At 55.3% G+C, this 26,505-nt stretch overlaps 2 protein-coding genes across 4 annotated transcripts in view; one reads left to right on the top strand and one right to left on the bottom strand.

The window, feature by feature from the left end:
• The window catches only part of CTPS2 (CTP synthase 2), a 63,186-nt gene that overhangs the window by 29,876 nt on the left and 6,805 nt on the right, over positions 1-26,505 (top strand). For 2 of the 3 annotated variants that reach the window (XM_068169167.1, XM_068169166.1), the window contains 6 exons: positions 890-952; positions 2,412-2,455; positions 21,158-21,254; positions 22,478-22,533; positions 24,330-24,426; positions 25,677-25,821. In XM_068169167.1, the coding sequence (XP_068025268.1) occupies positions 890-952; positions 2,412-2,455; positions 21,158-21,254; positions 22,478-22,533; positions 24,330-24,426; positions 25,677-25,821 (502 nt within the window). The remainder of the gene's footprint in view (positions 1-889; positions 953-2,411; positions 2,456-21,157; positions 21,255-22,477; positions 22,534-24,329; positions 24,427-25,676; positions 25,822-26,505) is intronic. The other variant, XM_068169168.1, reaches the window with a different exon arrangement.
• Positions 3,362-6,758, bottom strand: S100G (S100 calcium binding protein G). Its single transcript, XM_068169165.1, has 3 exons — positions 6,698-6,758; positions 5,763-5,922; positions 3,362-3,609 (listed from the first exon to the last, which is right to left on the bottom strand). Exons 2-3 carry the CDS (start codon positions 5,892-5,894, stop codon positions 3,496-3,498), a joined length of 246 nt encoding a protein of 81 aa, XP_068025266.1. The 5' UTR covers positions 5,895-5,922; positions 6,698-6,758; the 3' UTR covers positions 3,362-3,495.

Below are 26,505 nucleotides of genomic sequence, written 5' to 3'. Positions count from 1 at the left end.
AAAGCTGCCCTCTAGCTTGTAAGCCAAGTGCTGCTTGTGTGAGGGCCTCTGAAGCATTGCTTCCCTGCTTCATCTTCCTTCACAGCTTCCCAAGTGACTGCTTTGAGCAGCTGCCAGAGCAGAATTTACATCTGGGAGTACCCAGGGCTTGGCTTCTGTTTGCCTTTGCAGTCATTGCTGTTAAACTAGAAGTATGAGGGAGGAAATAGTCATTTTTGACACAATTGTGCCACTGCCCTTTACAGTGTGCCAGCTTTGGAGAGTGAGTTTAGCACTCAGCAGCCCTTTTGTGCTTCAGGGGTTTAGTGAGCCTGGGCAAGAAGGCTGGGGAGAGGCCTTGAGCACAGCCTTGTGAGGAGAGGCTGAGGGAGCTGGGCTTGCTTAGCCTGGAGAAGAGGAGGCTCAGGGGAGATCTTCTTGCTCTCTGCAACTCCCTGAAGGGAGGTTGTAGCCAGGTGGGGGTTGGTCTCTTCTGCCAGGCACCCAGCACCAGAACAAGAGGACACAGTCTCAAGCTGTGCCAGGGGAGGTTGAGGCTGGAGGTGAGGAGAAAGTTCTTCCCAGAGAGAGTTTTTTGCCATTGGAATGTGCTGCCCAGGGAGGTGGTGGAGTCACCATCCCTGGAGGAGTTGAAGAGGGGATTGGATGCAGCACTTGGCGCCATGGACTAGGAGTCCTGGGGTCTGTGGTGACAGGTTGGACTTGATGATCTCTGAGGTCTTTTCCAACCTTGGTGATTCTGTGATTCTGTGACACTGGGTGCCAGCAGTTCACAGGGTCACAGGACCTAAGCAGCCAAGTTTCAGGCAGAGCAGCAAAGACTTGGTCAATCTTGCTCTTGGTCCTGTGATATTCTGGGAGGTTTGGTTTGATTTGTTTTCTCCCCTAGGAGTTTGCCTGGGAATGCAATTAGCTGTGGTGGAATTTGCCAGGAACTGCTTGAACTGGCCAGGTGAGGCCCAGTGTGTGACAGTGTGAGTGTGGCTGCTGCAGGAGAGCTTCTGCATGTTAGATGTGTGTCTCTTACAAGAACTGCTCTCTGGAACTCCTAATCATTAGATTCTTAGCTGAAAGTGATGATGTTGCAGGAGCCAAGCACCCTGGCTGCCTCTCTGTACAAGGGGGATGCCATCCAGAGGGACCTGGGAAGGCTACAGAGGAGGGTAGAGGAGAATCTCATCAGGTTCAGTAAGGCAAAGTGCAAGGTCCTGCAGCTGGGTCTGGGTAAACCTTGATATCCCCAGGCTGGGGGATGAGGAGATTGAGAGTAGCCTACAGAGAAGGACATGGGGGTGCTGGTGGGGGAGAAGCTGGGCAGGAGGCAGCAATGGGCACTGGCAGCACAGAAGGCCAAGGGCAGCCTGGGCTGCATCCAAAGCAGTGTGGCCAGAGCTGGAGAGAGAGGATCCTGCCCCTCTGCTCTGCTCTGGGGAGACCTCACCTGCAGGGCTGGGGCCAGCTCTGGAGCCCTCAGCACAGGAAGGACATGGACCTGAGGGAGAGGCTCCAGAGGAGGGACACAAAGATGATCAGGGGGATGGAGAACCTCTGCTGTAAGGACAGGCTGAGGGAGCTGGGGGTGTGCAGCCTGGAGAAGAGAAGGCTCCAAGCAAACCTCACAGCAGCCTGCCAGGACCTGAAGGGGCTCCAAGAAGGCTGCAGAGGGACTGTGCCCAAAGGCCTGCAGGGACAGCACCAGGGGCAAGGGCTTGAAAGGAGAGCAGAGCAGATGGAGATTGGCTGTGAGGACCAAGTTCTGCCCCAGAAGGCTGCTGCAAGACTGCACCAGGTTGCCCAGGGAGGGAGCTGAGGCTCCATGGCTGGAGCTGTTGAAGGTGAGGCTGGAGAAGGCTGTGAGCAAGCTGCTCTGGTGGAGGATGTCCCTGCTGAGTGCAGGGGCTTGGACTGGATGCCCTTTGGAGCTCCCTTCCAACCCAAACCATCCTATGGTTCTGTGATGCAGGTGTCTTAAAACCTCCTTCTTGATCCAACAAGTGGAGGAGCTGTGTGCTTGCAGCCCCCCTCCATAGGCTCCTTTTGGAGCCTGCATGTGGTGAGGAGCAGAGAAAGTGAGAAGTGTTTGTCTCACCTGCTTCCATCTGCTGCAGCAGCTAAAGCAGGGCAGGTGCAGTAGTGCTCTGGAGAGATTTAGCTGCAGCAGTGAAGCTCTGACCCTAAGCTGAGAAGAAAAAGCTTTGGGAGATAGGAAAGGGAATGTGTGTGGCTGAGGTGGTGCTTCCTGTGCTTGCTGCAGAGGTGGTGCAGTGTGCAGTTGTCCACCCAGACAGTTGTAGCTGAAATGCAAACAAGCCCTGAAATGCCACAGGGCTGCTGGGAGGAGCTTGTGGTTGGTGCAGACCAGAGGGGTGGCCCTGGGAATCTATTGGTTTTGTTTGCAACTTCTGTTTCAGATGCAAACTCCACAGAATTTGACCCAGACACAAAGAATCCTGTGGTAAGTCCTGAGTCCCTTATCTTTCTCTGCCTGTGTTTTGTGAACTCACAGCTGCTGGTGACAAGGGAGGGAGCTCTGGGCCAAGGCTTGGATGCCAGGCTGTGGCTGATCCCTTGCCATGTGCTTTGTGTCCTTAGCCAGAGGATGCTGACAGCATCACAGGATTGAGGGGCTGGAAGGGAGCTGCAGAGAGCAGCCAGGCCAAGCCCCCTGCCAGAGCAGGAGCACCCAGGGCAGCTCCCACAGCAACACAGCCAGCTGGCTTTGCAATGCCTCCACACAAGGAGACTCCACAACCTCTCTGGGCAGCCTGCTCCAGCCCTCTCACACCCTCACAGCCAAAAACCTTTCCCTCCTCTTCCCCTGGCACCTCCTCTGCTCCAGCTGACACCCAGTGCCCCTTGGGCTCTCCTTGCACATCTCTCAGCAGAGCCTGGCTGCCTCCTCCCCACACTGCCCTGCACATCTTCAGCCCCAGCACTGAGGGCAGCCCTCAGGCTCCTCTGCTCCAAGCTCCAAGCCCCAGCTGCCTCAGCCTGGCCTCACAGGGAGATCTTCCACTGCCTGCAGCAGCCTGGGGGCTCTGCCATCGACTCTCTCCAGCACTTCCCTCAGCTCCTTCTTGACCTGAGGGGCCCAGATCTGGACACAAGGTTCCTTCACACTTCAGTCTTCCTCCCAGGCATCCCTCCCCACTTCTGCTGTGGCCAGGCAGTGCCAGCAGTGCTGCCAGTTCCCCATGTGTTTTGCTGATCTGCCTCTGCCTGCTAAGCCAGGATGAGGAGTGGAAGCAGAGAGCATTTGCTGCAGCTGAACTTCCCTCCCATGCCACAGAGCAGCTCCTAGCTCTGAGCTCAGCTGGAAGATGTGGCTGGCAAGTGTGCAGAGAAGAGCAGGCAGGACATGTTTTGTTATCTGTGAAAGCTTTATTCTGTGCAGGTTAAAATCCTGATAAATGTGTGGGGTTAGGGGTCCAGAGCACGTGGAGGAGTGGCAGGCTCCTCTCCTTCAAGGCAGTCACAGCCCTGCTGGCAGGGCCCTCACTGTCCTGTTCCTGTTAGCCTTTTTATGAGCATCACAAACTCATCGAAGCTGACACTGCCATCGTTGTTTTTGTCCAGGGATTTGATGATGTTATCCAGTGAGAATGAGTCCTGTTGGCACAGGGAAAGAAAAAGGCAAACACAGAATGAGATGACAGCATCACAAATCCTTTGGCTTGGAAAAGCTCCTGAAGCTCATCCAGTCCAACCAGTCCCTAACTCTGCCAAGGCTGGGGCTAAGCCATGGCCCTCAGCAACCACATCTCTGCCTCTTGGGAACACCTCCAGGGATGGGCATTCAGCCACCTCCCTGGGCAGCCTGTGCCAGGCTTTCAGAACCCTTTCAGGGAAGTCTGGAGAAGAGAAAGCTCAGAGGTGACCTAATTGTGGCCTTCCAGTATCTGAAGGGGGCCTACAGGAAGGCTGGGGAGGGACTTCTCAGGATCTCAGGTAGTGATAGGACTAGGGGGAATGGAATGAAGCTGGAGGTGGGGAGATTCAGGCTGGATGTGAGGAGGAGGTTCTTCCCCATGAGAGTGGTGAAGCCCTGGAATGGGTTGTCCAGGGAGGTGGTCGAGGCCCTGTCCCTGGAGGTGTTTAAGAGCAGGCTGGATGAGGCTCTGGCCAGCCTGATCTAGTGTGGGGTGTCCCTGCCCATGGCAGGGGGGTTGGAACTGGATGATCCTTGTGGTCCCTTCCAACCCTGACTGATACTATGATACTGTGATAATCCTCAACCTAAACCCAACCTCGGTGCAACTTGAGGCCATTTCTTCTCCTGTGACTCGTACGTTGGGAGAAGAGACCAACTCCCACCTCACTCCATACTCCCTTGAGAGAGCTGTAGAGAGCAGTGAGGTCTCCCTTTAGCCTCCTCTTCTCCAGGCTGAGCAGCCCCAGTTCCCTCAGCTGCTCCTCACCAGACCTGAGTGATTGTCACAACTATTTTCCTCTAAGGAACTATTTTCCTTCCTGTTGCTAGGAAGGGATGCAGGCAGTCACAGGCAGGGACTTGAAGGCCTTGCTGGTGGTGTGGCAGTAATCTGGTATCCAGGACCTGAAGGGATCCTGCAGGAAGGCTGCAGAGGGACATGAGGGGGTCTGGAGCCAGGCCAAGGGGGAATGGTTTGGAGCTGAGGCAGAGCAGTGTCAGAGTGGAGCTGAGGCAGAAGTTGTTGAGGGTGAGGGTGGTGAGAGTGTGGCCCAGGCAGGCTGTGGCTGCCTCCTTGGTGGGGGTGTTGAAGGCCAGGCTGGATGAGGCCTTGAGCAGCTGAGTGGAGCCGAGAGGTGTCCCTGGGCATGGTGGGGAGGTCCCCTCCAGCCTGAGCCATTCCATCATGCCCTGATGGACCAGTTTTACTAGTCACACTGGAAATCCAGTGCCTGCTATCTCCTGCCAGAAACCTTCACAGAGATCAGATCAGAAGCAACAAGGATTGCTCAGGCAGCAGCCTTCAGCCTTAGGAAACACAGAGAAGGGAGCAGGTGGAAGAGCTGCAGCATGTACACAGCCACCAAGGCAAACTGATACACACACCACCTACTGCTCTGTGCCTGGATCCTAGTTTGGATCATCCTCATAGCCTCTGTTGGACTCTCCAGCAGGTCTCTGTCTCTCTTGAACTGGGGAGCCCAGCACTGGACACAGGATTGCAGGAGTGGTCTCAGCAGGGCAGAGCAGAGGGGCAGCAGAACCTCCCTAGCCCTGCTGGCCACACTTTGCTTGCTGCAGCCCAGGACCCCATTGGCCTTCTTGGCCACCAGGGCACATTGCTGTCCCATGCAGAAGTTGCTGCCCACCAGCACTCCAAGGTCTTTCTCCAGGGAGCTGCTCTCCAGCAGGATGACCTCCAGTCTGTCCTGGTGCCTGGGGCTGTTCCTGCCCAAATGCAGGAGTCTACACTTGTCGAACCTCCTGAGGTTCTCCTTCCCTCAGCTCTCAGCCTGTCCAGATCCCATTGGATGTCAGCACAGCTTGAGGGGGTGTCTGCCCACCACTCCCCCAGTTTGGTATCATCATCAGACTGGCTGAGGGTCCACTCAATCCCATCACCTAGGCTCAGAGTCTGGCCTTGAACACTTCCAGGCAGGGAGCACACACAGCTGGCCACACCACAGTCACAGTAAAGAATTCTTTCCCACCTCCTAATCTAAGAAGTAAGAAATGAGAAGGAATCCTCTGCCTGGCACCATCACTGCCTGGATTTCCCTTCTCCTCTCCAGTCCAGAAGCAGCACAGTGAATGCAGTCAGAGTGGAGCTTACCTTCAGGTACTGTGCAAACTGATTCTGAAGCAGAGTTTTCAGCCCCCCAATGGAGAGGGCACTGGTGCTGCCCTCCTTCAAGGCATACTGGGTGAAAGTCTTCAGGAGGTTATCATTGAGTAAATGCTCCATGGTTAGCTGATGTTGTCTTGAAGAGGAGCTGAAAGCAAAGGGGAGAAGAGCAGAACTCTGAATCACAGCTTGGACATACAGCTGACCCCTGCTCAATGCTCTGCTAACCACCAGGGGAAATAATTCACATCACAGAGTCCTGGAGTGGCTCAGGCTGGAAGGGAGCTCAGAGCTCAGCTCCTCCAAGCTCCCCGCCGTGCCCAGGGACACCTCTCGGCTCCACTCAGCTGCTCAAGGCCTCATCCAGCCTGGCCTTCAAACACCCCCAGCAAGGAGGCAGCCACAGCCTCCCTGGGCAGCCTGGGCCAGACTCTCACCCTCAACAACTTCTTCCTCAGCTCCACTCTGACCCTGCTCTGCCTCAGCTCCAAACCATTCCCCCTTGGCCTGGCTCCAGACCCCCTCAGCAAAAGTCTCTCTGCAGCCTTCCTGCAGGATGCCTTCAGCTCCTGGCAGGCAGCTCTGAGGTGCCCCTGGAGCCTTCTCTTCTGCAGGCTGAACACCCCCAGCTCCCTCAGCCTGTGCTCACAGCAGAGCTGCTCCAGCCCTTGCAGCATCTTTGTGGCCTCCTCTGGCCTCCCTCCAGCAGCTCTGTGTCCTTCTCCTGCTGGGGACCCCAGAGCTGGAGGCAGGATTGGAGGTGAGGTCTGAGCAGAGCAGAGTCCAGCAAACTCAGCCTGGATGAAAAGAGGCTTCTTGGTTGGTTTTTTCCTATGAAACTGGGTCAAGACTCTCAAGAAATAAAACCAATCTCAGCTAACTTCAAAGGCTGTAAACATTCAATTTGTTTAGGTTGTGCTTACCTCACTCACAGTCCAGAGCTTCCCAATGTGTCCAGCAGAAGTGAGAGTCTCAGGTGTTGGCAACCTTTATAGCTGCTTGCATGCTCCACCCTTATTATGAAACTGTCATTTGTCATTGAGTCAGAGCAACAGTTTGATTGCTTTCAGGTGTCAGAGGAAGAAGATACTTTCAGCAGCAGAAATGAATCATTATTTTAATCTCCCAACAAGACCTAGAAGTTTGCACCTGGCAAAGAGCAACCCCATGGGGCAGGATGGGTTGGGGACTGAGCTGTTGGAGAGCAACACAGGGGAAAGGGACCTGGGGGTGCTGGTGGGCAGAAGGATGCCCCTGAGCCAGCAATGTGCCCTGGTGGCCAAGAAGGCCAAGGGCATCCTGGGCTGGATCAGAAGGGCTGTGGTCAGGAGGTCAGAGAGGTTCTCCTGCCCCTCTGCTCTGCCCTGGGGAGGCCACAGCTGCAATCTTGTGTCCAGGTCTGGGCCTCTCAGGTCAAGAAGGAGCTGAGGGAAGTGCTGGAGAGAGTCGATGGCAGAGCCCCCAAGCTGCTGCAGGCAGTGGAAGATCTCCCTGTGAGGCCAGGCTGAGGCAGCTGGGGCTTGGAGCTTGGAGCAGAGGAGCCTGAGGGCTGTCCTGAGTGCTGGGCTGAAGATGTGCAGGGCAGTGTGGGGAGGAGGCAGCCAGGCTCTGCTGAGGGATGTGCAAGGACAGCCCAAGGGGCACTGGGTGTCAGCTGGAGCAGAGGAGGTGGCAGGGGAAGAGGAGGGAAAGCTTTTTGGCTGTGAGGGTGTGAGAGGGCTGGAGCAGGCTGCCCAGAGAGGTTGTGGAGTCTCCTTGTGTGGAGGCATTGCAAAGCCAGCTGGCTGTGTTGCTGTGTGAGCTGCCCTGGGTGCTCCTGCTCTGGCAGGGGGCTTGGCCTGGCTGCTCTCTGCAGCTCCCTTCCAGCCCCTCACACTCAGATTTTTGTGACCTATAGGCTCCACTGTCTTCAAAACAACCAACCCCAACCCCCCCAAGCCCAGCCCCTCTCTAAGGGAATGAATTCAGTCCATATCTTGGTGAGGAGAAAATGTTTCTTACTCCCTGAGCCACAGCTGAAGGCCAAGGGGGCAGGATGGTTGTGTGGTTGCCATGCTGCTGCCTGTCTGGGGCTGAAGGGGCTCAGCACCTAACCATGAACACAATTTCATTGCTGAATGCTTCATCAGGAGGCAAAGAGAGAAGTTGGACTCTTGAATGGCTGCTTCTGTCCTCTGGGACTTCTCCAGCTGCCCTTTGCCTGCAGCCTGCTCAGTGTGCTGGCCTTCTGTCTGCTGTGGCTTTGGATGTGAATGCCTGCAGCTAGCCATGCACAGGAATCCCTCTCCAGTCTTTTCCAGGGTTTTTACACCCAGTCAGGTGCAGTGCAGCTGAGGGATGAGTCTGGAAATGCACTTTCTGCTGTGTTTGCTTTTGGGCTCAGCTCACAGGTAGGAGCTGCTCCTGGCATCAGTAGGAGAACCTCTGCTGCTGCTGCAGAGGATGGTGGTAGTGGTGCAAGCAAGGCTGGGAGTCCTGTTCTGGAATGCAGTGCATAGGTTAGGGCAAGCCCTGAGCACCCAGCTGGGGCATGAACTCTGTGGCCATCCATGACAAGAAGATAATCACAAGATAATAATTTTCCTCTTCTTACCACAAACCAAATGAGAGCCAAGCAGCTCTCTCCTTCTCCTTTCATCCCATTTTCCACCTTTACTAGAGGGTGAAATCCTGTGCAAGAGGAGTGTGGGCAGCAGGGCAGGAGAGGGGATTCTGCCCCTGGGCTCTGCTCAGACCTCACCTCCAATCCTGCCCCCAGCTCTGGGGTCCCCAGCAGGAGAAGGACACAGAGCTGCTGGAGGGAGGCCAGAGGAGGCCCCAAAGATGCTGCAAGGGCTGGAGCAGCTCTGCTCTGAGCACAGGCTGAGGGAGCTGGGGGTGTGCAGCCTGCAGAAGAGAAGGCTCCAGGGGCACCTCAGAGCTGCCTGCCAGGAGCTGAAGGCATCCTGCAGGAAGGCTGCAGAGAGACTTTTGCTGAGGGGGTCTGGAGCCAGGCCAAGGGGGAATGGTTTGGAGCTGAGGCAGAGCAGGGTCAGAGTGGAGCTGAGGAAGAAGTTGTTGAGGGTGAGGGTGGTGAGAGTCTGGCCCAGGCTGCCCAGGGAGGCTGTGGCTGCCTCCTTGCTGGGGGTGTTGAAGGCCAGGCTGGATGAGGCCTTGAGCAGCTGAGTGGAGCTGAGAGGTGTCCCTGGGCATGGTGGGGAGCTTGGAGGAGATGAGCTCTGAGGTCCCTTGCCAAAGGACATTTCTATCCTTCAGTCAGGCCTTACACAGCTGGGCTCCCATACCAGGAGCAGTGGTGCTGCTCCAACAGAATACACTGAAGAAGGTGGAAAAGTACAGGAAGGTGAGGGTGTTACCCCATCAGCAGAGGATTAAGATGGATGAGTGAGATAGTTGCTGCCCTCAGATGACAGCCTCACCCCTGTGCAAGGTGTCCTCCATGCCAGTGAGTGGCACAGAAACCCACTTGCAGACCAACCCAATTAACAGTCCATCACGCAAAGGTAAACAAGGAGCACAGAGTCACCACTCAGCCATCAGTGGTGGCAGGAAGGATGTGACAAGAGTAAGAGGGAGCATCTGACCCACCCAATTCCACTTAATCCATCATCAAACCTGCATGAAGACCTTGTGACTACTGTCACAGAGCGGTTTGAGTTGGAAGGGAGCTCCAGAGGTCATCCAGTCCAACCTCCACCACAGCAGCTTGCTCACAGCCTTCTCCAGCCTCACCTTCAACAGCTCCAGCCATGGAGCCTCAGCTCCCTCCCTGGGCAACCTGGTGCAGTGTTGCAGCAGCCTCCTGGGGCAGAACTTGTTCCTCACAGCCAATCTCCATCTGCTCTGCTCTCCTTTCAAACCCTTGCCCCTGCTGCTGTCCCTGCAGGCCTTTGGGCACAGTCCCTCTGCAGCCTTCTTGTAGCTTCCTTCAGGTCCTGGCAGGCTGCTGTGAGGTCTGCCTGGAGCCTTCTCTTCTGCAGGCTGCACACCCCCCGCTCCCTCAGCCTGGCCTCACAGCAGAGGTTCTCCATCCCCCTGATCATCTTTGTGTCCCTCCTCTGGAGCCTCTCCATCAGGTCCATGTCCTTCCTGTGCTGAGGGCTCCAGAGCTGGCCCCAGCCCTGCAGGTGAGGTCTCCCCAGAGCAGAGCAGAGGGGCAGGATCCTCTCTCTCCAGCTCTGGCTACACTGCTTTGGATGCAGCCCAGGCTGCCCTTGGCCTTCTGTGCTGCCAGTGCCCATTGCTGCCTCCTGCCCAGCTTCTCCCCCACCAGCACCCCCAGGTCCTTCTCTGTAGGGCTCCTCTCAATCTCCTCATCCCCCAGCCTGGATTGATATCAAGGTTTATTAGAATAAACCAAACCAGGTTGGAAGAGACCTTCAAGATCATCGTGTCCAACCCATCAACCAATCCAAGCCACCCAAACAGCTAACCCATGGCACCAAGCACCCCATCAAGTCTCCTTCTGAACACCTTCAATGACGGCAACTCCACCACCTCCCCGGGCAACCCATTCCAATGGGCAATCACTCTTTCTGTATAGAACTTCTTCCTAACATCCAACCTGAACCTCCCCTGGCGCAGCCTGAGACTGTGTCCTCTTGTTCTGGTAATGGCTGCCTGGGAGAAGAGACCATCATCAGCCTGTCTACAACCTCCCTTCAGGTAGTTGTAGAGAGTGATGAGGTCACCCCTGAGTCTCCTCTTCTCCAGGCTGAGCAACCCCAGCTCCCTCAGCCTCTCCTCATAGGGCTTGTGTTCCAAACCCCTCACCAACTTTGTTGCCCTTCTCTGGACTCATTCCAGCAAGTCAACATCCTTCCTAAACTGAGGGGCCCAGAACTGGACACAGTACTCGAGGTGTGGCCTAACCAGTGCAGTGTACAGGGGCAGAATGACCTCCCTGCTCCTGCTGGCCACACTGTTCCTGATGCAGGCCAGGATGCCATTGGCCCTCTTGGCTGCCTGGGCACACTGCTGGTTCATGTTCAGCCTACCATCGACCAGTACCCCCCAGGTCCCTCTCTGCCTGGCTGCTCTCCAGCCACTCTGACCCCAGCCTGTAGCACTGCCTGGGGTTGTTGTGGCCAATGTGCAGAACCTGGCACTTGGATGTGTTAAATCTCCTGCCCTTGGACTCTGCCCATCTGTCCAGCCTGTCGAGGTCCCTCTGCAGAGCCTCTCTACCCTCCAGCAGATCAACTCCTGCCCCCAGCTTGCTGTCATCTGCACATTTACTGCTGATGGACTCAATGCCCTCATCCAGATCATCAATAAAGATGTTAAAGAGCACAGGGCCCAGCACTGATCCTTTTACCCAGACCCAGCTGCAGGACCCTGCACTCTGCCTTTTGAACCACATGAAATTCTCCTCAGCCCATCCCTCCAGCCTGCCCAGGCACCAAGCTTTGATGTCTGCCTCCTAGCACAGAGGAGCAGCTTTGGTTGCAGGGTTCTGCTGCCTTTTCCTGCCTGTCTCAGCCTAGATGGTTCCTGCAGTCTGTGCCACAATGCAGTCAGCTTTGCCCTGGGCTAGAGCAGCCGTGGCAGCAAGCACCACGTCCCTCTGCACCTGACATCTTTATTGTGGCTGAGATGCAAAGCCATCAGCAGTAAAAGAGCTCAGCTGATGTGTTGTAAGCCTGCTGAGGGCTGGACATCACACACCTGTTCCTGTGCTGGCTGCAGGTTGTTCTCTGCAGTTCACACACAAGTGGCTGGTGCTGAGCCTTGCCCTAGGAAATTGTTTTGCTGGAGGGCTTGGGAGCAAGCAACTCCTCTCAGCTTGTGGAGGAATAGGGCACAAGCTGCAGGCAGGGCTGAACTTGGGGCACTGCTGCTAGAGGCAGGAGTGGTGGTGCTGGACAGACATCCATGGACCTGGACAAGCTGGAGAGGTGCCCCAGGTGAACCTCGTGAGGTTCAACAAGAGCAGGGTCCTGTGCCTGGGTCAGGACAGTCCTCACTGTCAGTACAGGATGGGGGAGGAGGTGATAGAGAGCAGCTCTGTGGAAAAGGACTTGGGGGTGCTGGTGGGGGAGAAGCTGATGAAAAAACTCCCCAGGAGCCAGCAGTGGTCCCTGGCAGCCCAGCAGGCAGCTGTGTGCTGAGCTGCATCCAGAGCAGGGAGAGCAGCAGCACAGGGAGGGGATTCTGCCCCTCTGCTCTGCTCAGACCCCACCTGCAGCACTGCCTCCAGTTCTGAGGCCCCCAGCACAAGAGGGACCTGGAGCTGCTGGAGAGGGTCCAGAGGAGGCCACAAAGGTGATCAGAGGGCTGCAGAACCTCTGCTGTGGGAACAGGCTGAGAGAGTTGAGGCTGTTCAGCCTGGAGAAGAGAAGACTCCAGAGAGTCCTCAGAGAAGCCTTCCAGTACCTGAAGGGGACTGCAAGGAAGCCAGGAAGGGACTTGTGCCAAGGGCTGGGAGTGATAGGATGAGAGGGAATGGATTGAAGCTTGAGGAGGGCAGATTGAGACTGGAGAGGAGGAAGAAATTCTTTAGAGTGAGGCTGGTGAGACTCTGGCACAGGTTGCCCAGGGAGGCTGTGGCTGCCTCCTCCTTGGAGGCGTTCAAGGCAGGGGGTTTGCAACTGGATGATGTTCAAGGTCCCTCCCAACCTAAACCATTCCATGCATCTCTGAAAAGGACAAAGAGTTGGGGGGATGGAACTACAAATCCCAGCTGTGCCCTTCATGCAGAGAGCCTCTCTCACACTGCAGTGCCTGGGGGACAGAGCTGGTCTGAGGACACTGGGTTCACCCCTGACCTGGCAGGCAGTTCTTGTGCAACTCATGAGCAGCTCACCAAGGTTTCCAGGCATTGGTGCCTCACTTGCACTGCAAGATGCTGTAGTGAAACTGGTTATGCTGTTTTACAGTGAGGTGGTGCTCTTCAATAGCCCTCAGCACATGGAACAAGGCTGATGTGCTGAATTCCTTGAGCTGTGATCCCTGGAAATGCTGTTCTCCTGCTGGGCAGCCTCCTGATCTGTCTGCAGGACACAGAAGTACCTTTGGTACCAGCAAAGAGAAGTGGTTTGAACACTTGCAAAAAGACCCCAGGTTGGCAGATCCTGCAGTGTCACCACTCCCCCATCACACACAGCTGATGGCACTGTTTCCAGAGAGGGACACAGCGCTGAGCATGGAGAGACTGCCACAGGCAGGAGCTGCAGGCAGGGAGAATCAGCAGATGGGGAGCAGAAGCTTTAGCAGGCCCCTGGTGATGCACTGCTACTAAAACACAGAATGGCTCAGGGTGGAAGGGACCTCAGAGCTCATCTCCTCCAAGGTCCCTCTGCAGAGCTCTCCTACCCTCTAACAGATCAACTCCTGCCCCCAGCTTGCTGTCATCTGCACCTTTACTGGAACTCATAGGATGAAAAACTTGCCCTGTTTTACAGAATTCATCTGATCAAAGACAAACCTTGGAGTGCTGGCTGGCTTGGAACAGTGGTGCCACTGAATGGATTCCTCCAAGAGCTCCTGCTCCCTGCCACAGCACCAACCAGCTCTTAGTGTGCTCTGGTTCTTTGCACAGCAGAGAACAAGAGGCACCAAGAGCAAAGGGAAAGCATCAGAGGGGAGGATGGAGGAAGAGATAAGAGATTAATGAGGTGTGTCTTAGTGAGAGCTCTGCAAAATGCCAACACTGCAGGGACTGCAGAGTTCACAGCTTGCATACTCCACAGCTACCATGAAACAGAGGATCACAGAAGGGCTCAGGTTGGAAAGGACCTCAGAGCTCATCTCCTCCAAGCTCCCCACCATGCCCAGGGACACCTCTCAGCTCCACTCAGCTGCTCAAGGCCTCATCCAGCCTGGCCTTCAACACCCCCAGCAAGGAGGCAGCCACAGCCTCCCTGGGCAGCCTGGGCCAGACTCTCACCACCCTCACCCTCAACAACTTCTTCCTCAGCTCCACTCTAACCCTGCTCTGCCTCAGCTCCAAACCATTCCCCCTTGGCCTGGCTCCAGACCCCCTCAGCAAAAGTCTCTCTCTGCAGCCTTCCTGCAGGATGCCTTCAGCTCCTGGCAGGCAGCTCTGAGGTGCCCCTGGAGCCTTCTCTTCTGCAGGCTGCACACCCCCAGCTCCCTCAGCCTGTGCTCACAGCAGAGCTGCTCCAGCCCTTGGAGCATCTTGGTGGCCTCCTCTGGCCTCCCTCCAGCAGCTGCTGGGGACCCCCAGAGCTGGAGGCAGACTTGAGAAGCTAAGCAGACTGTGCTCAGCACCTGCAGGCAGCCTGGGGTACAGAAGTGGTTGATGCAGGTTGAGGTTGAGCTATAAAATCCCTTTTGTGTGTCACAGGTGCTGGAGCTGTCACTGTCAAAGCTCCATGGTGAGCTGGAGCAGGGATGCCTCATCTCCCCAGTTAAACCTGAACTGCTCCCAGGCCCTCCCTGGTGACCTGTACCTGGTGTGACATGGAAAGTGTCTCCCTCAGCAGGGCTGGGTGTGGGTGCTGCAGGGCTGGGTGACTCAGAGTGCTGCGTGCTGCGGGGCCAGCTGCGCCCCGGTGATGCGTTCATTGGGGCTGTGTGTCAGCTGCTGCTGGCACTCCAGCTGCTGCTGAAGATGTCCCTGTGGTAGCTTGAGGCACTTTTGAAGGACAAAAGGGTCTTAGCCTTCCACGTTCTGAGCCTTGTGCAATGAGCTCATTGCTGTGTGCTGAGCTGCATCCAGAGCAGGGAGAGCAGCAGCACAGGGAGGGGATTCTGCCCCTCTGCTCTGCTCAGACCCCCACCTGCAGCACTGCCTCCAGTTCTGGGGCCCCCAGCACAAGAGGGACCTGGAGCTGCTGGAGAGGGTCCAGAGGAGGCCACAAAGGTGATCAGAGGGCTGCAGAACCTTCTCAGGGGCAGGCTTGAAAGATTTGGGGCTGGTCTTTGTTGTGTTGAGGGGTCCATAGCTGGACACAGTAGTCCAGGTGAGGTCTGACCAGAGCAGAGCAGAGGGACAAAGGACAGGCCCTCTATACCAGCTGGGGACTTCCACTCTTTTTTGTAACAGCCTTAGAGACCTCCAGGAGTGGAACTGAGTGTGCCTAAGAGGCAAAAAAAATCCCTCACCCTCACATCATCTGCATTGTTATATCAGAGGATGGCCTAATGGTCAGGGGTTTTGTGTTCTGAACTATGTGAATTTAATTCAAAATCACAGAGTGTCAGGGGCTGGAAGGGAGCTGCAGAGAGCAGCCAGGCCAAGCCCCCTGCCAGAGCAGGAGCACCCAGGGCAGCTCACACAGCAACACAGCCAGCTGGCTTTGCAATGCCTCCACACAAGGAGAATAAAGAATAAACCCAAAGCTTCTTTTTTAATACCTGCTCTGCTCCTCTATCAAATTATCTGGAGCCTGGTTGGAGGCAAGGCAGAAGGATAACAGAGAGGCTCCCCCAAAGGGAAGAGTGGGTTTTCTTTTATTAGATAAGGTTTTCAGTTTTCTGAGTTGTGCCGGAGGGTGGAGGTTCAACCCACCACATAAGCTCTGTATTTATTTATCTCCCATCCTTGCCCTGAATGTGAGCAGAAGAGATTTCATCCTGTGAGGCTCAACAAGGCTCCTGAGCAAGCTGCTGTAGTGGAGGATAGGATGGAATGGAATGGAATGGAATGGAATGGAATGGAATGGAATGGAATGGAATGGAATGGAATGGAATGGAATGGAATGGAATGGAATGGAATGGAATAGAATAGAATAGAATAGAATAGAATAGAATAGAATAGAATAAACCAAACCAGGTTGGAAGAGACCTTCAAGATCATCGAGTCCAACCTATCACCCAGCACCATCTAATCAACTAAACCATGGCACCAAGTGCCTCATCCAGGCTCTTCCTAAACACCTCCAGGGATGGTGACTCCACCACCTCCCTGGGCAGCACATTCCAATGGCCAATCTCTCTTGCTGGGAAGAACTTCTTCCTAACATCCAGTCTAAACCTCCCCTGGCACAGCCTGAGACTGTGTCCTCTTGTTCTGGTGCTGGGTGCCTGGGAGAAGAGACCAACCCCCACCTGGCTACAACCTCCCTTCAGGGAGTTGGAGAGAGCAAGAAGGTCTCCCCTGAGCCTCCTCTTCTCCAGGCTAAGCAACCCCAGCTCCCTCAGCCTCTCCTCACAGGGCTGTGTTCCAGACCCCTCCCCAGCTTTCTTGCCCTTCTCTGGACACCTTCCAGCAGCTCAACATCTTTCCTAAACTGAGGAGCCCAGAACTGGACACAGGACTCAAGGTGTGGCCTCAGCAGTGCTGAGCACAGGGCACAATGACTTCCCTGCTCCTGCTGGCCACACTCTTCCTGATGCAGGCCAGGATGCCCTTGGCCTTCTTGGCCCCTGGGCACACTGCTGGCTCCTGTTCAGCCTACTCTCAACCAGTCCTCTCAGCTCCCTTTCTGCCTGGCTGCTCTCAGCCACTCTGACCCCAGCCTGGAGCACTGCCTGGGGTTGTTGTGGCCAAATGTGTAGAACCTGGCACTTGGATGTGTTCAATCTCCTGCCCTTGGACTCTGCCCATCTGTCCAGCCTGGCAAGGTCCCTCTGCAGAGCTCTCCTGCCCTCTAACAGATCAACTCCTGCCCCCAGCTTGCTGTCATCTGCACATTTACTGGAGCTCATAGGACTCTCACCACCCTCACACTCAACAACTTCTGCCTCAGCTCCACTCTGACCCTGCTCTGCCTCAGCTCCAAACCATTCCCCCTTGGCCTGGCTCCAGACCCCCTCAGCAAAAGTCTCTCTGCAGCCTTCCTGCAGGATGCCTTCAGCTCCTGGCAGGCAGCTCTGAGGTGCCCCTGGAGCCTTCTCTTCTGCAGGCTGAACACCCCCAGCTCCCTCAGCCTGTGCTCACAGCAGAGCTGCTCCAGCCCTTGGAGCATCTTGGTGGCCTCCTCTGGCCTCCCTGCAGCAGCTCTGTGTCCTTCTCCTGCTGGGGACCCCAGAGCTGGAGGCAGCCTAGGATCCATTCTAATGATTAATTCCAAGAGAACAAAAAGCACATTCCAAGCATGAGGCAGCCTGGGCAGCATTACATCCTGCTGCAGGTGAATGCTGACTCGAAGCACCCATGAGCTGCAATCTTCTTTCAGCAATCCCCTGCTTGGGTTGTTGCATTCTTGTTAGGAGATGGAGAAAAGCTTACTAAGGAGAAATCCTCTCCAGCCCAGACACTCAGCAGGGAGCAACCAGGGCCCTGACAACACAGCACCAAACCATTTCAACCATCCCAGCAGGGCCAGGAACTTTTGTCTTTCTCCTGCCTCAGGTCCTGCCATGCCACTGTATGGAGTACATCTCCCCTGGTTACCCAGAGGGAGGCAGGGAGAGCTCTTTGAGGGCTGGGGTTTGGGGAGGGAAGGGGAAAAGGAGAGGAGAGGTTCGGGGAGGAGAGGTTCGGAGAGGTTCGGAGAGGTTCGGAGAGGTTCGGAGAGGTTCGGAGAGGAGAGGAGGGGAGAGGAGGGGAGAGGAGGGGAGAGGTTCAGAGAGGAGAGGAGAGGTTCAGAGAGGTTCAGAGAGGAGAGGAGAGGAGAGGAGAGGAGAGGAGAGGAGAGGAGGGGAGAGGAGGGGAGAGGAGGGGAGAGGAGGGGAGAGGAGGGGAGAGGAGGGGAGAGGAGGGGAGAGGTTCAGAGAGGAGGGGAGAGGAGGGGAGTGGTTCAGAGAGGAGAGGAGAGGAGAGGAGAGGAGAGGAGAGGAGAGGAGAGGAGAGGAGAGGAGAGGAGAGGAGAGGAGAGGAGAGGAGAGGAGAGGAGAGGGAGAGGAGAGGAGGGGAGAGGTTCAGAGAGGAGAGGAGAGGTTCGGAGAGGAGAGGTTCGGAGAGGAGAGGTTTGGAGAGGAGAGGAGAGGGAAGGGGAGGGGAGGGGAGGAGAGGTTCGGAGAGGTTCGGAGAGGTTTGGGGAGGGGAGGGGAGGACCATCTCCAGGAGTGCCAGTTGTAGGCTGGCACAGCTGCAGCAGGCATTGAGTCAGAGGGAGAGCAGAGGAGCACACCCAGCACAAGGCAGACATCCCTTGTGAAAGGCGTGGGTGGGCAGCACAGATCAGCCCACAGGTAAGTGCAGTGATGCTGCCAGTGTTTACCAAGCAAGCAGCAGGAGGGATTGCCACAGCAGAAGCCCCAGGCTGTGTCACCAGCCGGCACAGCAGCCACACCACGTGCAGCTGGCTCCGTGCACAGCCAGGCAGGGCAGCCACGGCCCCCCCCAACACCACCGATCGCTTCGCGGTGCCCACCCAAACACCACTGCACCCCCAGGAGCTCCTCAGCCCACGGGCAGGGTGAAGAACCACAGGGCAGGAGAAACACTCTGTAGCTTCAGCTCTGCAGCTCCCCACTGCCCATTCCCCTGCAAATGCAGCTCTGCTGCTCAGTGCCTAACTTAGCATCACAGAATGGGTTGGGTTGGGTTGGGTTGGGTTGGGTTGGGTTGGAAGGGACCTCCAAAGCTCATCCAGTCCAACCCCCTGCAGTCAGCAGGGACAGATGGTGCCACAGCCAGCTGGCAGCCAGGCATCAGTCGTGTGCCCCAGGGACCAGTGCTGGGCCCCAGCCTGTTCAATATCTTTATTGATGATCTGGAGGAGGGCATTGAGTCCATCAGCAGGAGTTGATCTGTTAGAGGGCAGGAGAGCTCTGCAGAGGGACCTTGCCAGGCTGCACAGATGGGCAGAGTCCAAGGGCAGGAGATTGAACACATCCAAGTGCCAGGTTCTGCACATTGGCCACAACAACCCCAGGCAGTGCTCCAGGCTGGGGTCAGAGTGGCTGAGAGCAGCCAGACAGAGAGGGACCTGGGGAGACTGGTTGAGAGTAGGCTGAACATGAGGCAGCAGTGTGCCCAGGGTGCCAAGAAGGCCAAGGGCATCCTGGCCTGCATCAGGAAGAGTGTGGCCAGCAGGAGCAGGGAAGTCATTGTGCCCTGTGCTCAGCACTGCTGAGGCCACACCTTGAGTCCTGTGTCCAGTTCTGGGCCCCTCAGTTTAGGAAAGATGTTGAGCTGCTGGAAGGTGTCCAGAGAAGGGCAACAAAGCTGGGGAGGGGTCTGGAGCACAGCCCTGTGAGGCGAGGCTGAGGGAGCTGGGGTTGCTTAGCCTGGAGAAGAGGAGGCTCAGGGGAGACCTTCTTGCTCTCTCCAACTCCCTGAAGGGAGGTTGTAGCCAGGTGGGGGTTGGTCTCTTCTGCCAGGCAGCCAGCACCAGAACAAGAGGACACAGTCTCAAGCTGTGCCAGGGGAGGTTCAGGCTGGAGGTGAGGAGAAAGTTCTTCCCAGCAAGAGAGATTGGCCATTGGGATGTGCTGCCCAGGGAGGTGGTGGAGTCCCCATGCCTGGAGGTGTTTAGGAAGAGCCTGGCTGAGGCACTTGGTGCCATGGTTTAGTTGATTAGATGGTGTTGGGTGATAGGTTGGACTTGCTGATCTTGGAAGTCTCTCCCAACTTGGTCTATTCTATTCTATTTTATTCTATTCTATTCTATTCTATTCTATTCTATTCTATTCTATTCTATTCTATTCTATTCTATTCTATTCTATTCTATTCTATTCCTTTTGCTGTCCTTAGCCTGCAGGGCAGCAGTGCCACTTGACTTTGGAAAGCTGCTTGCCTTGCCTTGGCTGGGTTGTAGAGAAGCTTCTGCAGGATGTGAACCTTGAAGGTTGTGCTGTGGTAGATGCTGGAGTTGATCAGAGCCACAGAATAGATCAGTAAGAAGGATCCAGAGTCAGAATAGCTCTGAAGTGTTGCCTCATAAGTAGTTCCTTTCCTTTCCTGACCACAAAAGTTTATGTTTCAAGTCTTAGCTCTTTTTTATACAATGATAAACCTGCAAGTCCCGGGGAAGATGGAGAGCTGGTTTCTAATAACACAGCAGAGAGACAGAGATGCATGGAATGCTTTAGGTTGGAAGGGACCCTAAAGCTCATCCAGTTCCAACTCCCCTGCCATGGGCAGGGACAGCTCCCACCATCCCAGCTTGATCAAGGCCTCATCCAGCCTGGTGCTGAACACCTCCAGGCAGGAGGCAGCCACAGCCTCCCTGGGCAACCTGTGCCAGAATCTCCCCAGCCTCACTGCAAAGAATTTCTTCCTCCTCTCCAGTCTCAATCTGCCCTCCTCAAGCTCCAATCCATTCCCTCTCATCCTATCACTCCCAGCCCTTGGCAAAAGTCCCTTCCTGGCTTTCTTGTAGCCCCCTTCAGGTACTGGGAGGCTGCTCTGAGGTCTCCCTGGAGCCTTCTCTTCTCCAGGCTCAACAGCCCCAACTCTCTCAGCCTGGCCCCACAGGACAGCACAGGCTTTATGCACAGACATAAGGAATGAAGAAAGAAAATGGTTAAAAAAATTAGATGACAATTCAGAACTGTGTTTTGTAGTATTTCACTAGAGTGATTTCCTCAGGGATGTCCCAGGACAGCCCAAGGGGCACTGGGTAGCAGCTGGAGCAGAGGAGGTGCCAGGGGAAGAGAAGGGAACAGTTTTATCCCTGTGAGGGTGTGAGAGGGCTGGAGCAGGCTGCCCAGAGAGGTTGTGGAGTCTCCTTGTGTGGAGGCATTGCAAAGCCAGCTGGCTGTGTTGCTGTGTGAGCTGCCCTGGGTGCTCCTGCTCTGGCAGGGGCTTGGCCTGGCTGCTCTCTGGAGCTCCCTTCCAACCCCTGGCACTCTGTGACTCTGTGAGTCACTCAGAGCAAGAGGAAGCTGGGCAATCACTTGGTCTTAATGATCTCTCAAGTCCCTTCCAGCCTCAGCTCTGTGATTCTTTGCTACATGTTTTGAAGTCTGTGTGCTCTGATGGCACTGGGAGTGGCTGGTGGCAGAACTCTATAGCTAACATTTTGGTGTCTCTTAAGGGTTTTTTTAGGTTATGTTTGGGGTGTTTTCCCCCACCCCTAAACATTAAATCAGGGCATGAACAAATTGCTTTTGTTGATCTGTAACAGCTGAGTGCCCATCCTCAGCCTCAGCACAGCTGCAGGAGAAGCAAAGAGAAGCTTTGGTTGAGAGTGCTAGGAAGGAAAATCAACTGTTCCCACTTCTAAAGCCATGAAACCTCCTATGCACTGCTGCCTTTTTGTTATCAGAGAATCAATAAGGTTGGAAAAGACCTCAGAGAACACCTCTGGGTGACACAGAGTCACCCAACACCTCATGACTAACCAAACCATGGCTCCAAGTGCCACATCCAATCCCCTCTTGAACACCTCCAGGGATGGTGACTCCACCACCTCCCTGGGCAGCACATCCCAATGGCCAATCTCTCTTGCTGGGAAGAATTTCTTCCTCACATCCAGCCTGAACCTCCCCTGGCACAGCTTGAGACTGTGTCCTCTTGTTCTGGTGCTGGTTTATCTTTGGGTTATTGGATGAAGCAACACTTCCAACAGTTTTTTTCTCTGCAGGTCATTGATATGCCAGAGCACAACCCAGGAGATATGGGTGGCACAATGAGGCTGGGGAAGAGGAGGACTGTGTTCAAGACACAGAATTCTGTGTTAAGTAAGTTACTTTTCTGCTCTCATGCCTTGCCCTTTGGGTAGGAAGTCTGGAACCTGGCAAAGCAACAACCATGGAATCAGGGAATCACTAAAGGCTGGAAAAGATCTTTAGGTCCTCAAGTCCAACCATAACCCAACTGCCATGGCCACTAAATGGTGTTAGAGAGTGTAACTGGAGTATTTTCTCAGGGATGTCCAAGGACAGCACAAGGAGCACTGGGTGCATTGCTGGGTGTATTACTGGATCAGTACACCACAGCAGGCAGCTTCTGGGCTCCCAACAGAATTGCTTCTAAAGTGGTTAATAGCAAACACTTTGGAGTTGCTTGGCTAGAGCCTTGCATCTGGGAAAGAACAACCCCATGGAGCAGGATGGGTTGGGGACTGACTTAGGGGACCTGGGGATGCATGTGGGCAGAAGGATGCCCCTGAGCCAGCAATGTGCCCTGGTGGCCAAGAAGGCCAAGGGCATCCTGGGCTGCATTAGAAGGGCTGTGGTCAGGAGGTCAGAGAGGTTCTCCTGCCCCTCTGCTCTGCCCTGGGGAGGCCACAGCTGGAATCTTGTGTCCAGGTCTGGGCCCCTCAGGTCAAGAAGGAGCTGAGGGAAGTGCTGGAGAGAGTCGATGGCAGAGCCCCCAAGCTGCTGCAGGCAGTGGAAGATCTCCCTGTGAGGCCAGGCTGAGGCAGCTGGGGCTTGGAGCTTGGAGCAGAGGAGCCTGAGGGCTGCCCTCAGTGCTGGGGCTGAAGCTGTGCAGGGCAGTGTGGGGAGGAGGCAGCCAGGCTCTGCTCAGGGATGTGCAAGGACAGCCCAAGGGGCACTGGGTGTCAGCTGGAGCAGAGGAGGTGCCAGGGGAAGAGGAGGGAAAGCTTTTTGGCTGTGAGGGTGTGAGAGGGCTGGAGCAGGCTGCCCAGAGAGGTTGTGGAGTGTCCTTGTGTGGAGGCCTTGCAAAGCCAGCTGGCTGTGTTGCTGTGTGAGCTGCCCTGGGTGCTCCTGCTGTGGCAGGGGGCTTGGCCTGGCTGCTCTCTGCAGCTCCCTTCCAGCCCCTCACACTCTGTGACTCAGTGAGTCACTCAGAACAACAGGAAGCTGGAGTGAGATGGCTTTGTGTCCTGTTGTGCTTGACAAGTGAATTGTTTTAGGGGCTTTTAACTGACCAGGAATAGTTGTACCAACGATTATAGGGCAATCATCAGCATTGATTTCTTTTCCTGTTGTCTCTTCAGGGAAGCTTTATGGTGATGAAATGTTTGTAGAGGAGCGACACAGGCATCGGTATGAGGTAAGCACTGCTGATGTGCTCTCAGCCTTGAGGTGTTTCCCTTGCTGGCAGTGATGTCCCTCAAGGCCAGTGGGGAATTTCTTACCTAAACATCACTCAGAATTGAGTAAAGGTTAGACAGGAGAACTTAAATCCAGAGGAACCTCTCTAAGTCTTCTAACACCTAGGGCAGGTCACACAGGAATGCATCCAGGAAGGGTTGGAATGTCTGCAGAGGAGGAGAGTGCCCAACCTCTCTTGCTCTCCCAACTTCCTGCTAGGAGTGGAGTCAATGTCAAAGTTAGATCAGACTGATGAGGATTTTGTCTCATCTGGCTTTTAATCTCTTTTGACAATCTGTTCCAATGCTTAACCACTTCATTGTGAGGCTTTGTTTTCCCCTCTGAGACATTTCAGAAGGGACCTGGCCTGAGACCTGTGTGCATGCTTCAAATGATTCAGAGAGTCACAGAGATGCTCCCAGGGCTGGAGCAGCTCTGCTGTGAGCACAGGCTGAGGGAGCTGGGGGTGTTCAGCCTGCAGAAGAGAAGGCTCCAGGGGCACCTCAGAGCTGCCTGCCAGGAGCTGAAGGCATCCTGCAGGAAGGCTGCAGAGAGACTTTTGCTGAGGGGGTCTGGAGCCAGGCCAAGGGGGAATGGTTTGGAGCTGAGGCAGAGCAGGGTGAGAGTGGAGCTGAGGCAGAAGTTGTTGAGTGTGAGGGTGGTGAGAGTGTGGCCCAGGCTGCCCAGGGAGGCTGTGGCTGCCTCCTTGCTGGGGGTGTTGAGGTCCAGGCTGGCTGAGGCCTTGAGCAGCTGAGTGGAGCTGAGAGGTGTCCCAGGGCATGGTGGGGAGCTTGGAGGAGATAGAATAGAATAGAATAGAATAGAATAGAATAGAATAGAATAGAATAGAATAGAATAGAGTAGAATAGAATAGAATAGAATTAACCAGGTTGGAAAAGACCTTGGAGATCATCAAGTCCAACCTATCACTCAACACCATCTAATCAACTAAACCATGGCACCAAGTGCCTCATCCAGGCTCTTCCTAAACACCTCCAGGGATGGTGACTCCACCACCTCCCTGGGCAGCACATTCCAATGGCCAATCTCTCTTGCTGGGAAGAACTTCTTCCTCACCTCCAGCCTAAACCTCCCCTGGCACAGCTTGAGACTGTGTCCTCTTGTTCTGGTGCTGGGTGCCTGGCAGAAGAGACCAACTCCCACCTGACTACAACCTCCCTTCAGGTGAGCTCTGAGGTCCTTTCCAGCCTGAGCCATTCTGTGATTCTGTGAATACTAAGTCTCCCCAGAAAGCTGAGAGCAGAATGGAATGGCAGTCAAGGTGCTCAGGGTTTGGAATATTGAGGGAGCAGTGAGACCACCACCCAGGAAACAAAGCAGGTCAGTGCAGAGCTGCCCAGCCTGGAGGAGGAGCTGCACCACAGCTTGTGCCATAAGCACTGAGCTGCAGGGTTGCAAGTGCAGCTCAGGCTTGGTGCTTACTGCATTGAGCCCTTTGCAGAACCAGGAATGCAAGCTGCTCAGGGTCAGAAGGGCAGCAAGCTGGAGGGACCCTGTCTTGCAGGCTTTTGAGTGCAGTGTAGTTAGTTCTAAGGTCAGTGCCTCATCCTTTCAGTGAGCATGGCTGCTGTCACAGCTTTACTCCAGAGAGCTGTGAAAACAAGAAAGTCAAACTCCCAACTCTCCTCTCTTCTCATCCCTGCACCCCTGCCAACACCATGGCAATTCATCACTCTTGGCTGTGGAAGCCACAAAGAAGTGCAACTACAATTAATATTGTTTTGAATGTTTCAGGTGAACCCAGAACTGACTCAGTGCTTTGAAGAGAAAGGTTTGAAGTTTGTTGGCCATGATACAGAAGGGAACAGGATGGAAATGATTGAGCTAGAGAGTGAGTGTCTGACTTTTCTGGAGCCCTTCCTGCTTCTGCTGAAGCCCTGGGAAGTGCAGTTTGTTGCAGTGCACAGAGGCAGACTGCTGGGCTGTCAGAACAGCCAAGGTTGGGCTGGGGAACACTCCTGACTCACAGTCACAGACTGCCCTGGGATGGAAGGGACCCTCCGAGGGCAGGCAGCAGGGACACCTCCAGCCAGAGCAGGCTGCCCAGGGACACATCCAGGCTGAGCTTGAATGGCTCCAGGGACAGAGCCTCAAGCACCTCCCAGGGCAGCCTGTTCCAGTGTCTCTCCAGGCTCACTGTGCAGAACATCCTCCTGATGTCCAACCTGACTCTGCCCTGCTCCAGTTCCAAACCATTACCTCTGGTTCTATCCCCACAGCCCCTTCTGAGCAGTCCCTCCCCAACCTGCCTGCAGGTCCCTTCAGATGACTCCACCTGTGCATTGAGATGGCTAATGATTCAGAGGATGTTAGGAGAAGTCTGAAGGCTTCCCAAGGACTGGGTGTATAAGAGAGACAGAAATGTTCCTGTTCCCAAAGCTCATCATGTTAGCTCAGTAGGACCATACAGCAGCATGCCCACGAGCCCTGGTGGCCAAGGTGGCCAAGGGAAACCAAGGTCAGATCAGAAGGGTTGGTAGGTCAGAGAGGTTCTCCTGCCCCTCTGCTCTGCCCTGGGGAGGCCACAGCTGCAATCTTGTGTCCAGGTCTGGGCCCCTCAGGTCAAGAAGGAGCTGAGGGAAGTGCTGGAGAGAGTGGATGGCAGAGCCCCCAAGCTGCTGCAGGCAGTGGAAGATCTCCCTGTGAGGCCAGGCTGAGGCAGCTGGGGCTTGGAGCTTGGAGCAGAGGAGCCTGAGGGCTGCCCTCAGTGCTGGGGCTGAAGATGTGCAGGGCAGTGTGGGGAGGAGGCAGCCAGGCTCTGCTGAGGGATGTGCAAGGAGAGCCCAAGGGGCACTGGGTGTCAGCTGGAGCAGAGGAGGTGCCAGGGGAAGAGGAGGGAAAGTTTTTGTCTGTGAGGGTGTGAGAGGGCTGGAGCAGGCTGCCCAGAGAGGTTGTGGAGTCTCCTTGTGTGGAGGCATTGCAGACCTGTTGCTTGCACCCTTTGGCCCTTGTCCTGTCACTGGATATCACTGAGAAGAGCTCCTGGACTCCTATGAAATCTTCAATAAACTCTTTCCCATATCAGTTCTTCTACTATCTTATTCCTACATCTTGTAACTTCCTTTGCCACCTCTCTTGCAGATCACCCATATTTTGTGGGGGTTCAGTTCCACCCAGAGTTTTCCTCCAGACCTATGAAGCCTTCACCTCCCTACCTGGGGCTGCTGCTAGCAGCAACTGGGACGCTCAGTGCTTACCTGCAGCGCGGCTGTAAATTGTCTCCCAGGTAAACTTCCTCACTCACTTGTCTGCAGTTTGGCACTCACATTGTTGGAGGGACTACCTCATCCTCCAGGTCCTAGAGTCATAGAATGGGTTGGGTTGGAAGAGACCTCCAAAGGTCAACCAGTTCCAAACCCTTTGCTGTGGGCAGGGACACCTCCCACCAGCCCAGCTTACTCAAGGCCTCATCCAGCTTGGCCTTGAACACCCCCAGGGAGGAGGCAGCCACAGCCTCCCTGGGCAGCCTGTGCCAGAGTCTCACCAGCCTCAATGGGAAGAATTTCTTCCTCCTCTCCAGTCTCAATCTGCCCTCCTCAAGCTTCAATCCATTCCCTCTCATCCTATCACTCCCAGCCCTTGCCAAAAGTCCCTTCCTGGCTTCCTTGCAGTCCCCTTCAGGTACTGAAGGTCTCCCTGGAGCCTTCTCTTCTCCAGGCTGAACAGCCCCAACTCTCAGCCTGTCCCCACAGGGGAGGTTCTGCAGCCCTCTGAGCATCTTGGTGGCCTCCTCTGGACCCTCTCCAGCAGCTCCAGGTCCCTCTTGTGCTGGGGGCCCCAGAACTGGAGGCAGTGCTGCAGGTGGGGTCTGAGCAGAGCAGAGGGCAGAATCCCCTCCCTGTGCTGCTGCTCTCCCTGCTCTGGATGCAGCTCAGCACACAGCTGCCTGCTGGGCTGCCAGGGACCACTG

This window comes from Melanerpes formicivorus, unplaced genomic scaffold (assembly GCF_026170545.1).
Source record: "Melanerpes formicivorus ecotype bairdi unplaced genomic scaffold, bMelFor1.0.p_v2 SCAF_166, whole genome shotgun sequence".
NCBI classification, from domain to species: domain Eukaryota; kingdom Metazoa; phylum Chordata; class Aves; order Piciformes; family Picidae; genus Melanerpes; species Melanerpes formicivorus.
Note: the sequence above shows the minus strand (reverse complement) of the source record. Positions and strands in the feature narration are given on the sequence as shown.